At 35.4% G+C, this 14,587-nt stretch overlaps 1 protein-coding gene across 2 annotated transcripts in view; it reads right to left on the reverse strand.

Moving 5' to 3' along the window:
- Nucleotides 1-14,587, reverse strand: part of LOC128547231 (uncharacterized) — a 94,431-nt gene that overhangs the window by 42,509 nt on the left and 37,335 nt on the right. For both annotated transcript variants that reach the window (XM_053519265.1, XM_053519264.1), the window contains 3 exons: nucleotides 9,746-9,865; nucleotides 4,363-4,482; nucleotides 1,968-1,989 (listed from right to left, as the gene is read on the reverse strand). In XM_053519265.1, the coding sequence (XP_053375240.1) occupies nucleotides 1,968-1,989; nucleotides 4,363-4,482; nucleotides 9,746-9,865 (262 nt within the window). The remainder of the gene's footprint in view (nucleotides 1-1,967; nucleotides 1,990-4,362; nucleotides 4,483-9,745; nucleotides 9,866-14,587) is intronic.

Consider the following 14,587-nt stretch of genomic DNA (forward strand, 5'->3'; position numbering starts at 1 on the left):
AATTCTTGCAAAAAGCAATGTAGAGTTACGGTACTTGCTGTGCAGAGTCAGATTTTAATGGCAAATAACTAAGTTTTAAAGCAATAGCTTTGACTGTTAAGGAGAAAAGTTGACCAAAACGCAAAACTTAACCAAGAAATCTGATATTTTCTAAGCCAAAAGGGGCCATAATTCTTGCAAAAAGCAGGATGGAGTTATGTTTCTTGTTGTACAGAGACAACTTTAGATGGTGAACAAGTGTTGCAAGTTTTAAAGCAATAGCTTTGACAGTTTAGGAGAAAAGCTTACCTAAACCCGAAACTTCACCAGGAAATCTGATTTTCTAAGTCCAACAGGGGCCATAATTCTTGCAAAAAGCAATATAGAGTTACGGTACTTGCTGTGCAGAGTCAGATTTTAATGCATATAACTAAGTTTTAAAGCAATAGCTTTGACTGTTAAGGAGAAAAGTTGACCTAAACGCAAAACTTAACCAAGAAATCTGATATTTTCTATGTACAAAAGGGGCCATAATTCTTGCAAAAAGCAGGATGGAGTTATGTTTCTTGCTGTACAGTGTCAGCTTATGATGGTGAACAAGTGTTGCAAGTTGTAAAGCAATAGCTTTGGTAATTTAGGAGAAAAGCTGACCTAAACATACAAGAGGGCCATGAAGGCCCTGTATCGCTCACATGACCTATTGACCTAAAGATCATCAAAATCAACATTCTGACCAAGTTTTATTAAGATATGGTCATAAATGTAGCCTCTAAAGTGTTAACTAGCTTTTCCTTTGATTTGACCCGGTGACCTAGTTTTTAACCCCACATGACCCAGATTCAAACTTAACCTAAAGATCAATATTAAAATTCTGATTAAGTTTCATGAAGTTACAGTCATAAATAACCTTTGATTTGACCTTGTGACCTATTTTTTGCCCTACCCGACCCAAAATCAAACTGGACATTGAGATCATCAAGATTAACATTCTGACCAAGTTTCATGAAGATATAATCTTAAATGTGACCTCTACAGTGTTAACAAGCTTTTCCTTTGATTTGACCTGGTGACCTAGGTTTTGACCCCAGATGACCCAATACCAAATTCATCCAAGATTTTATTGAGGGTAACATTCTGACCAAGTTTCAGTAAGATAGGGCCAAAATTGTGACCTCCAGAGTGTTAACATGCTTTTCCTATGATCTGACCTGGTGGCCTAGTTTTTGACCCAGATGACCCACTATCAAACTTTTCCAAGATTTTATTGAGGGTAACATTCTGACCAAGTTTCATTAAGATTGGGCCAAAATTGTGACCTCCAGTGTGTTAACAATCTTTTCCTTTGATTTGACCTGGTGACCTAGTTTTTGACCCCAGATGACCAAATATCAAACTCGTCCAAGATTTTATTGAGGGTAACATTCTGACCAAGTTTCACTAAGATTAGGTCAAAATTGTGACCTCTAGAGTGTTAACAGTCAAATTGTTGACGACGGACGGACGAACGAATTTTTTTTTCTCACAAAATCAGATGAGCTAAAAGTGGCGCAATATGATAAGGAATGTTCCATTATAGGAATAGGGCACTTATAATAGGGGAGTACCTCTTCTGGGAAAGTTACCAGGCAATAACATAAGGATTAGTCCGTTCTGCTATGTCATTTTCGTAAACAAACCCAAAATGTGATTTCTTCCAAAGTCCACATATTTTCCTGCGCTTATAAAGTTGACAATATTTGCTATTGAAAAAGATTCATTATTACAAATGCTTTTCTCTGACCACCAAGGAATGTCATATCGTTCACACGAAAATACTCGAACGAAAACAGTTCTTGAAGCAAATACATGTATGATTGAATACCCGTTTTGATTTATAGAAGGCCGTACAGGTCGTAATGATATAATGGAAGTCTATGGGAAACAACTGGTGGACTATAACCTTAAAGGAGGGACAAATCTACCTTTTAAATGATAAAATGTTTTCATACCTTTTATCTCGCTATCTTCTTGCTGAAAATGTAAAATATTTAAAAATTGTTTATAGCTATGCAAACGAGTCATTTTTACCACTTCATGAGAAAACCTATATTAGTGACAAAAATCAAAACAAAGCAATTAGTTTTACTACTTCAAGAGCTATAATGTTTTTTCAATAAGTGACCGAAGGCCTTTTGAGACATGACGTTAAGAACGTCACGAAAGCAGTTTGACGTCACCGTGCATGGTGTGCATTTTTTCAAAACAGTTTATTATAAAATGATTTTACTAAAAATAACTTGACTGTATATTTTAGTTTCATCATATGCCTTTTATATATACACCCCTATATTTTCACTCCATGGGTGCTTTGGAATATTCGTTGCCACTACAATACAGGTAACATTTTTTGTTGTAAAATATTGTAGAATTTGATTTAACGTAGATAACTGTATGACAATATACTCGTATCAGTGTCTGCATAAACATAAGAATAACAATGATTTTCCAGTGTTTTAAACTACTTATTATGCAACAGTTATATCATATCACTCATACAGGTTTTCTTATAGAACGGCCCATTTATTACAAGTTCAAGCAGGAATTGGCATATCTGAAATATTATCAAACAACCAAAATGTACATGAACTTTTCCTTACGAGTTTTATGTTGATCCAGAAATCCTGTATAATGATAAAGAACAGCTATTCTAATTCTGAAGCAAATTCCGTAAAATCAAAGAAAGAAATACTACAGAAAAATTCGGAAAACAATTAAGTTCATCATGTTTAACCTATGTCAAACGCATTGCTATATAATATGATATGTGTGAAGTTTAATTCAGTTGTGATGAGTAATGTATGTGCTTGTTTGTTGTTATAACCACTGTAAGCCCCTGATGTAGGGGATAATGTAATACTACTGCAAATACCTAAGCATAACTGACAAGGTACCGGTCTATCTCCGTAAACAAAGGTTTCTATATACCAAAATGTTTGTTAGGATCTATAGATTACAGAACTGCATGATGCAGTTGCATCATGTGTGGTAGATAACTAATATTCAAGATGGCGTCCAAAATGGCCGCCGAAAATTGTTAAATTTCTGTATATGGAGCTTTATGGATATACAGGGGTGCTAAATTGTACACATCTTATTGAAACATCACTAATATCCAAATGGCGTTCAAGATGGCTGCCAAATTGAGTAAGATTTTTGTTTCAAGACTTTGTGGACAAACTGGCAATGTTATAATTCCTTTAACAAATAATCAGTACTGTCTTTTGGAAATGCAATTACACATTTCACTCTCTAGATTACAGAATTGCTTGATGCAGTTGCATCTTGTGTGGTAGATAACTGATATTAAAAATGGAATCCAAAATGGCCGCCAAAAATTGTTAAATTTCTGTATATGGAGACTTATATATATACAGGAGTGCTAATTTTAAATTGTATATATCTTATTGAAATGCACTAAAATGTATGTTATGTTGGCAAGACGATTATAAAAAGTTATTGTTATGGAACATTACTAATATCCAAAATGGTGTTCATGATAGCTGCAAAACCTATCTATCTATCGATGTTTACTGCCTCACGCCTCTTTATGAGAAGGGTACACGACGAGTATTAGTGAAGAATTAAGAGTTAAACTGCAAAAAGTCTTCAAGACATAGTGAAACTATGAGACATAGCATGATTGATGAAATGTTAAAAACAGTAATAGATCTAGAGTAAAAGAAGGTTAAAACAATTGTTACAATGCCTGCTTGAAGGATTCAAGATCAGACAGAGTCGCAATATGCGGGGTAGTCTGTTCCATAGGACTGTGGTGTGAGGGAAGAAGGAGAATTTACAGAAGTCCGTGTTGACATGAATCTGGTGGAGACCGAGGGAATGCATCTGTCTGGTGAACTTGGCTGGGGCTTCTTTGTAAGCTGGAAGCGGGATGGCTACAAGATGGTGATAAATCTTGTAGAACATGATCACTTTGGAATCTAGACGTCTCTTCTCAAGAGTGCTCCCGCCTTAGGTGTTCTGTAGGTCCGTTACGCTAGCTACTGTTTCGTGAATGATCGTTTGTCAATATCAGCTTAATAACACAATATATGCTATTATTTTACACGGAAAAGTAAATAAATGTAAACCTATCTATTTTGGCGGCCATCTTGGACGCCATCTTGAATATCGGTAATCTACCACAGGTATTGCAACTGCATTAAGCAGTTCTATACTCTACAGTTCCTAACGAACATTTTGATATATAAAAACCTTTGTTTACAGATGTAGACCGGTTACCTCCTTAAGGAGGCAATATATTGCCTACCATTTGCACTATTATAAGCTCCCAGGGATATTACCAGGGCGAGTTAATAATTACTTTAGAATAATTTGCAAATCTACCTTCATGTTTTCAGTCCAACCCACTAACAATGAAATTGCAAGTCTATAATCTCCTTTTTCCACAGCATCTCGTACACCGCTTCCTATCTCGGAGTCTTTGGTAGTATTTTCTTCTTCAATCTGTTGACAAAGACCATTTGTCAACTATTATTGTATAAGTTAAACAAAACATTACTGTTCAAAAATGACACATTAAATTGTCACCTACCCTTGAATTTCTTTTGAATTAGGTACACAGGTCATAAACCACAGTGATTTATCAATAGTCTTAGAGTAATATGCACAAGACATCAATGTAATGTCACTATCTGACCTATCAGTTTATCTGTTTTAGTAAACTAATTATGTTACATCTTATGAATATTCATTGTTAATGTTGCATTTATATTTTTTTTCATTAGTCAGAATAGTTTTTGAACTATGATGGCGTTCTATTAGATCCACTTTGAAAATTCCTAAGTAATTTAATTATTGTTACTGGTGTTCCAATAGAAAAAACAGTGTTCGAAATTAAGTGAAAATTAAAATAAGGAAACCCCACCGTAATACTGTCTTCGGACCTGCACAGAGCTTCATAAAAAATACATCAAGTATATGTAGTAATTGCGCATAATTTCAAACATGAACTTTAAGTCGAGTACACATATAAGTTTCTCGTGAACACGCGCTGTTGGTGAAAGTTTTGGATAATGCTGTTTTGGATCCGAAGTAGACAAACAAGTGCTGCCCGAAAGTCAACCAATGCTCGACTATTTGAATTGTTGCCTGTTGCCACAGAAACAAGAACAGTACCCTAATGTTAAAATATCTACAGAGTTTCAATGCAGTATCTGCATTAGTTTTGGAGATAGAAACTTAAATGCAGAACTTGAAACCAAGTTTTTCTATGTCCAAAAGGGGGCATTACTTGGCCAAAATACATGTCAAAGTTATGAAACCTGACCCAGTGAGGTTGGTAATAGATCTGGCAATATGCACAACTAGGCTTAGTACTGATCACTCCTATGAAGTTTCGTCGAAATCCGGCCAGCAGTTTGACCTGTGAAAGCCGGACAAGATGTTTCTATCTTTAGATCTTGAAGCCATTTTGTGCAGCTAAGCGGAACGTGCCGGCGATATGCATAACTAGGCTTGGTACTGATCACTCCTGTGACGGCGAAGGCAAAACCAATATTTATTCTTGTAGCCGACTGTATTGACATTCCGTATTATTGTGTTATAACGTGTATCAAGTTGAAGTAAAATGTCGTTTTTCTCTTAAATTAATTTGAATCAAGAAAATTGACATATTTACTTTATCTTACACTATAACTTTTAAAACTGATTCTGACCACTTTAACATAAACATGACGAAGCTGCAAGGATTTTTCCATAATTATTTATAAACATTCAATGAACAGAGAGTATTTATTATATAATCTTCAATTTATTTGTAGATCTCAACAACCATATTTGAGTTATAAATCCAATCTGTGTTGATTATACCGGTGTTGGAAAAAATCAAATTATTTAACAAACTTTGATTACATTTGGGCGGGTGCAAAGGAAACTTTTATACGTTGAGCTACCAAACCAGATGCCACGAGCACCATGTCGAGCCGGCCAGCCGTCACAAGGACCGGAAGTTGCACGCGACTTTGAATTCTTTTGTTTTTCTAAGTCCCTAAAAACTCCTTAAACTCCTAAAATACACCTAAACTTTGAAAGTAAAATCTATGCATGTTGTGCCAAAGAAAAGTGGTCTTGATTTTTCCCCATAGTTAATTATAAAAAAAATACAATATAGGTCATTTATAGTAACAATAAGTTATTTATAGTAACAACAAGGGAAAGTTAATCTGAAAAAAACAAGAGTGCCAGGCTGTCACAAAATACGCCCATAATCCATCTTGGCCTTATTCAAGGGCCATAATCCAAGAGTACCTGGGGAGATTTGGGTAGTTATCGAACTTGGCCGAAATATTATGCCCAAAAACATTGTCAGCAAGTTTGGTAAAAATCGGATGGAAACTGTTCAATTTAGACAGCGGACAAGGCTAAATTCTCAGGTTTTCAAGTAATTAAAGGGCCATAATCCAAGAGTGCCGAGGCAATTTGGGTTGTTATCGAACTTGGCCGAGATATTATGTCCACAAACATTGTCAGCAAGTTTGGTGAAGATCGGATGAAAACTGTTCGACGTAGGGAGCGGACAAGGCTAAATTCGCAGTTGTTCGAGTAATTCAAGGGTCATAATCAAAGAGTGCCTGAGACGATTTGGGTGGTTATCAAACTTGGCCGAGATATTATGCCCACAAACATTGTCAGCAAGTTTGGTGAAGATCGGATGGAAACTGTTCAACTTAGAGATCGGACAAGGCTAGATTCGCAGTTTTTCGAGTGAAGAAAGGACCATAATCCAAGAGTGCCTAGGTGATTTGAGTGGTTATCAGTCTTGGCCGAGATATTATGCCCACAAACATTGTCAGCAAGTTTGGTAAAGATCGGATGAAAACTGTTCGACTAAGAGAGCGGACAAGGCTAAATTCGCAGTTTTTCGAGAAATTTTAGGGTCAGAAATCAAGAGTGCTTGAAGCGATTTGGTTGGTTATCGAACTTGGCCGAAATATTATGCCTACAAACATTGTCAGCAAAATTGGTGAAAATCGGATGAAACTTAGAGAGCGAACAAGGCTAAATTTGCAGTTTTTCGAGTAATTAAAGGGCCATAATGTAAGAGTGCCTAGGGGGATTTAGGTGGTTATCACTCTTGGCCGAAATATTATACCCACAAATATTGTCAGCAAGTTTGGTGAAGATCGGATGAAAACTGTTCTATTTTGAGAGCGGATAAAGCTTAATTCGCAGTTTTTCGAGTAATTCAAGGGTAACGATTAGTGTCAGCAAGTTTGGTAAAGATCGAATGAAAACCAGAGTTGATCTGGCCTACTGAACTTGTTTTTGACCCCATATGACACAGTTCAAATTTGACCTAGAGATCATAAAGACAAACAATCTGACCAAGTTATGACCAAGTTTCATGAAGGTATGATCATAAATCTGGTCTCAAGAGTGTTAACGAACTTTTCATGTGATTTGATTCCACAGGATCAAGATACGAACTTGACCTAAAGGTCATCAAGACAAATATTCTGACCAAGTCTCAGGATTATAGGGTCATAAATGTGACCTCTAGAATGATGACAATCTTTTCCTTTGATTTAATTGAATGACCTATTTTTTATCCCACATGACAAAGATTCAAACCAGACCTAGAGATCATCAAGCCAGACATTCTGACGAGTTCTCATGAGTTTCAAACTTAAAATATAGTTTCATGAGTGTTAGCAAGATTTTCCTTTGATCTGGCCCAGTGACCTAGTTTTTGACCTCACATAATTCAGTTTCAAACTTGACCTAGAGATCATGCAGAAAAACATTCTGACCATGTCTTATGGAGATAGGCTAATAAATGTTGCCTCTAGAATGTTAACAATCTTTCCTTTGATTTGACCAGTTGATCCTGTTGTTGACCCTACATGACCCAGATTCAAACCTGACCGAGAGGTCATCAAGACACACATTCTGACAAATTCTGATGAGTTTCAATTTGAAACTGTGGAGTCTAGTGTGTAAACAAAATTTTCCTTTGATCTGACCAAGTGGCTTAGTTTTTGACCCAGTTTCAACTTGACTTAAAGATCATCAAGAGGAATATTCAGAGCAAGTTTCACGAAGATAGGGTCATAAATGTCGCCTCTAGAGTATTACCAAGCTTTTCCTTTGATTTGACCGGGTGACTAAGTTTTTGACTCCACATGGCCTAGATTCGAAAATAACCTAGAGGTCATCACGACAAAGATTTTCACAAATTCTCATGAGTTTTAAACTTAAACTGTAGACTCTAGAGTGTCAACAATATTTTCTTTCGATCTGGCCTGGTGACCTAGGTTTTGACCCCACAAAAACACAGATCTTGACCTACAGGTTATCAAGACAAACATTCTTACCAATTCTCATTAGTTTCAAACATAAACTGTGACTCAAGAATGCTAATAGGATTTTCATTTGATCTGGCCTAGTGACCTAGTTTTTGAAACCACATCTTTCAGTTTCAAACTTGACCTAGAAATTACCAAGACAAACATTCTGACCAAGTTTCATGACGATAGGTCATAAATGCGGCCTCTTAGAGTATTAACAAGCTTTTCCTTTGATTTGACCGGGTGACCTAGTTTTGACCCCACATGACCAAGATTCAAACATGACCTAGAGGTACTCAAGAAAAACATTCTGACCAACTCTCATGAGTTTCGAACTGTGGACTCTAATGTGTTAACAAGATTTTCATTTGATCTGGCCTAGTGACCTAGTTTTTGAGCTTACATATATAATCCAGTTTCAAACATGACCTAGAAATCATCAAGACAAATATTCTGATAGGATTATAAATGTGGCCTCTAGAGTGTTAACAGGCTTTTCTATGATTTGACCGGGTGACCTAGTTTTTAACCCCACGTGACCCAGATTTAAACTTGTCCTAGAGGTCATCTAGATAAACATTCTGACTAATTTTAATGGGTTGCAAACTTAAGCTGTAGACTGTAGAGTGTTAACAAGATTTTCCTTTGGTCTTGCCTAGTGGCCTAGTTTTTGACTCCACATAACTTAGTTTCAAACTTTACCTAGAGATTATCAAGACAAACATTCTGACCAATTTCCATAAAGATTGGGTCACATATGTTGCATCTAAGGTGTTAGCAAAGTCAAAGTTGACGGATGACGCACACCGCACGACACCGGACGCCGGACAATGACCGGTCACAATAGCTCACCATGAGCACTTCGTGTTCTAGTGAGTTAAGAATTCTAAGATGAGTAAGGGCATAACAGAGATATTTGACTTTATCAAGAATTTTAACCAAAAACATCTAAGTTAAAAAGGGCATAACTCTGTCACAATTCAATCAGAGTTATGGGGATTGTTTCTACTGGTGTAGACTTTGCTAGTAAATAACTGTTTTAAGTTTCAAGTCAAAAACTTTGATAGTAACAGAGATATTTGACTTTATCAAAAACTTTAACCAAAAGAATTCTAAGTTATAAAGGGGCATAACTCTGCCAAAATTCAAACTAGAGTTATGGGCAACCAAAGTTATGGGGATTTTTTGTCCTGTTGTAGACTTTGATAATTAATAACTATTTTAAGTTTCAAATCAATAGCTTTGATAGAAACAGAAATACAAAAATGTATATGACTTTATCAAAAACTTTTACCAACGGCGACGCCGAGGCCAACACAGGGGCGAGTGCAATAGCTCTACTTTTTCTTCGAAAAGTCGAGATAAAAATATTATTAAAATAATAAAAACTATTGAAAGTATTACAAGAAAAAATCTTGTACCTCGTTTGTAGAAGATTGAGCCTCTATTGCCTGGAACGAAGACACCAAGTTCAACAAAGAATTCCGCTGATATTGTTTTTTGTTTTCAGATGCGAACTCAGTTAATTTTGCTTTCACATCCTGACAAAGATAAAACATATTGTGTACACTTTTGGAAATAAAAGAAAGATGGATTAGATATGAGCTCAGTATTACTGTTGATATTTTTAATGTTTTCGATGATGCTGCAATATACTTCAAAGTACACAATAAATACATTATCATGTTTACCTTTGACTGCTGCTTATAGTATCGTATGGTTTAGATCGCTTTTTGTGGTGGACAACCCAAGAATTCTTACTGTGAAGTGTTAAAGGCAAAGAAAATCTCCTATATAAGTGACCCCCCCCCACCAAAATACCAGACTTTTTAATCCCCAATATACAAGATCCTGTCTGGTCCAGTCTGATAAGGGTCCATAAAACCCCTGTAGACTTGACACGTAGCCTAATTATTGTCAGAGAATCATAAATTTTATTGCCTACAGGTAAATTGGTTATTTCCTGTGTTTTGCATTTTATTAATTGAAATGCTGCTTTTTGTAGTCTTTTTTCAGAATGTACACAAAATTATTTTAATTGATAAGATACTAATTTTGATTGCTCAGTCATGTTGAGTAATGTCCTGACCAATTAAATTATAACTCTTATAGCAAAGCAATTCTCACTATAAAATAATTATTCAAAACTTAATAAGAGAAATTACAAGTTTGTTTATTCAATGATTATGATCTTTTTATCAAAAGTAACAAAATAAAAACAAAAAAAAAAAGATAATTGCTGGATTTTATTAGAAATTAAAGAAACTTTCAGTTGCATTTTTAATACATAAAGAAGGTATATAAACAGAAGGATGTTATATATTAAAAATGCTTAATTCCTCTTGTGTTGTCTAAATAATGTTAACTTTCTTTTATGTATAATAAAATCCAGCAATAAAGATATATCATTGTTTAAAATACACAATAATTTATTACTTCTAAAAGCTATGAGCCTAAATGCATTTTTTATATTTTTGATAATAAAAAAACAGCAATAATGAGATGTAATTGTTAAAAAACTTACTTTATTAAAAATATGATAAAAACACTGTTGTATCTTATCACTTTGTTTATATAGCCCTAATTCAATCAAACTTTCTAAACTCGTTATAAAGGTGAGAACTGATTTGCTATAAAGGTGAGAAATATCACCTGCAATTTATTTACTGCACAGTAGCTATACAGTAGCTTATTATAATAAACAGAAGCAAGTCTACCAATGGTCCCGACTTGTGTATTGGCCCTTATTGCCAATACGCAGACCTTATCATCTCCATAGGCCACATACCAGGCATACCAGAATCAGTGTCTTTAACAAAACAACGAAATCAACCAAATAGCACAAACCAAGTTCTGGGAATGCATTCTCCTCAAACAAAACCCTTCAACAGTCCATGCATAAATGCATGCAAGACAAACATGTACAAAAATACACAGTCAACATAAAATATTTAGACAGCATGGACAAACTATTACAGAATGTATCACCGTCAAGTGAATCTCTATGGTGATGTTCAAAATGTCGATTTTTACAAATCTGATTGTGAGAATATGTCCACTTACAACTCAATGCTGAAAAGATTCCAGGACATTGGGTAACAACAAGCTATAACACTATTTAAGATAACAACAAGAATACTGGAATTGAATATACAGAATATGTAAATAAACAGGACAATAAATACGTATATACACTAAGATGAAACACACTGCAATACATATCACAGGTACTGATAGATCGGTATAAAAAGACACTTTATAAAACATCCGACGGCCTTAAAACTAATTTCCTTAAATAAAAAAAAGGATGTAGAACCAGCGGAAAAGAAGTAGAAATAACAGACTGGCAGCAATATCAAAAAACATGAATCTTTAAATGGACAATATATGAGCCGTAGAAAATAAACGGCGGTATCATAGAATACAGACAATCTAACAAAACTGCGTAATTTTAGTCTATCTAAATGAACAAACAAGTGAATGGAACTTAATCCTAAAAAAAAACTTCTATATAAGTCCACACATAACTCTTAACCAGGTAGAGATAAGTCAAAATACACCTAAAATTTGAAATAACATGCATGTTGTACCACAGAAAAGTGGTCTTGATTTTTCCCTACAGCCAGTAATAAAAAAGTTACAATATAAGCTATTTATAGTAACAACAGAGGGAAGTAATTCTAAAAACAACTTAAACAAGGGTGCCTCATGATGCTGAATATTAGTGCTAAGTTACAACAAAATCCCTCCATGCATGAAGAAGAAATGCTCCAGACAAAGTCATTCTTGAATTTTCATTTGACCTCTAAGTGTGCTCTAAGTGTGGCCTTGACCTTAGACCTAGGGACCAGGGTTTTTGCGCAAGACAATCCCTCTCATGGTGGTGAACATTAGTGCCAAGTAACATCAAAATCCCTCCACACACGAAGAAGAAATGTTCCGGGCAAAGTCATTCTTGTATCTGACATTTGACCGCTAAGTGTGACCTTGACCTTAGACCTAGGGACCTGGTTCTTGCGCACGACACTCCGTCTCATAGTGGTGAACATTTGTGCCAAGTAATATTAAAATCCCTCTAAGGACTGTTTAGTTACAGACAGGAAAATAGCCATTTTTGCCTTTGACTTCCAAGTGTGACCTTGACCTTTCAGCTATGGACCCGGGTTTTGCCCATGACATATTTTCTCATCCAGGTAAATATTTGTGTCAACTGATATTTAAATCCTGTTTTGCATGACAAAGTTATAGACCGGACGAGAAAAAATTCCAATTGACCTTTGTTCTCTAAGTGTGACCTTGACCTTAAAGCTATGGTTCTGGGTGTTGCACATGACACGTCATCTCATCATGGGGGACATTTATGCCAAGTAATATTGTAATCCCTTGATGGATGACAGAGTTATTGACCAGACAGGAAAATAATCCCTGTTGACCTTTGACCTCCAATTGCGACATTGACCTTTGAGCTTTTTTAGTGGTCCGCGTTTTGCGCATGACACGTCGTCTCATCATGGGTAATATTTGTGTCAAGTAATATTAAAATCTCTTCATGAATAACAGAGTTATTAACCGGACACGAAACAAACCCTGTTCATGACATGCAAACATTTGACTGCCAAGGGTGACCTTTGGGCTAGGGGTCTGAAAGTTGTGCATGACACATCGTCTTATTATGAGGTATATTTGTGCCAAGTAATATTAAAATCCCTTCATAGATGGCAGAGCTATTGACCGGACAGGAAAAAGCCCTGTTGACCTTTGACCTCCGATTGTGACCTTGACCTTTTAGCCAGGGGTCTCGGTCTTGCACATGACAGGTCGTCTTATCATGGGAAACATTTGTGCCAAGTAATATTAAAATCCCTTCATAAATGACAGAGTTATGGACCGGACACGAAATTGCGGACGGACGGACGGAAAGACGGACGTTCTCACGAAACGGTATTTATGTGACACCCCCATTGTTCTCTCTATTGTTCTATCAGTCACATAAAAAGAAAAAGGTCACATAAACAGAACGGAATGAATGACATCAAAGAGAAAGTACTGTTATGAAGTCACTTAACCATCATTTCGCGGGCACGGACGGACGGAATGACGGACGGAAAAGTGCATTTCTATAGTCCCCGAAACTGGTTTTCAACCAATTGGGGACTAATAAACAATAACTGTAGATAATTTTGCACTCTTTGTTCATTCAAGAGATACAATGCCTGTACATTAACATAGAAAATTCTCAACAGCTTGTCTATCTCCAAACAGACCCGCATTCTCTCGTGAAAACTCACTATCTGATAGAAATAATATTACGAAAACATATGTATAAAGAGTAAACAACTCTACATAATTTATTTAAAAACACAATTAAATTGTTTATATAAATGAAGTTTCTCATTAAATTCATAAAGTTATTATTAATTAATTTATTTATATATTTCATCAATATACACTTTTTTACTTACGCCGTTAAATATCAGACGGTAAATGGACTGCAGCAGTCATACGAAATTTTGCACCCTTTTAGAAATCTAGAATCAATCAAACATATAAAATTCGACACGGCCTTTGAACACCAAGAGCGCTTTTTTGATCAGTTAGATTGGGAAAATTCGCTCTCACCTGGTGTTAATTACAAATAAATAATCCCAGTCTGATACATATCGCTTACCTAATTAACTATCTCCGGGACTCATACAGATCAGTTTAATGCTTTTATTTAGACTATCAACAACCTAACATACTTGGTTGTTATCACACTGCCAATCACGTGTATTAAAACTTCTTCTAAAAAGATTCACACGAAAAATTGATAGAGCTGCGATGGCTGAAGAGCAATAATCACACGGGAACACACCCCAAGTCGTAGCAATACTGTTATAAAAACAGATCAAAAGTTTTAGATGGTTACGTCGGCTGAAGTGCTATAATCAGTTGGGAACCTACCCCAAATCGTAACGTTATCTTTTGTCTTACGTAAAGTATTCACGTCAGTTATAGAGCTGTAACAAACTGGGAATTCAGCCCAGATCGTGAAACATACCTATATTATATTACAAATTTATTTAAGAGTTATCATAAACGATAACAAGCCATTACAAACTATATAATATCTACTTGTTATATAAAGGCTAACAGCTGATACTGAAATAATAAAAATTTAAATTAATGTGAAACTTTACATAATACACGAAATTAATAAATAACATCTTCAACAGAAATAAGTGCAGTACAAACTTCTGTTATAAAAACTTCATTAGAAACAA

Source organism: Mercenaria mercenaria, chromosome 12, assembly GCF_021730395.1.
Source record: "Mercenaria mercenaria strain notata chromosome 12, MADL_Memer_1, whole genome shotgun sequence".
NCBI classification, from domain to species: Eukaryota; Metazoa; Mollusca; class Bivalvia; order Venerida; family Veneridae; genus Mercenaria; species Mercenaria mercenaria.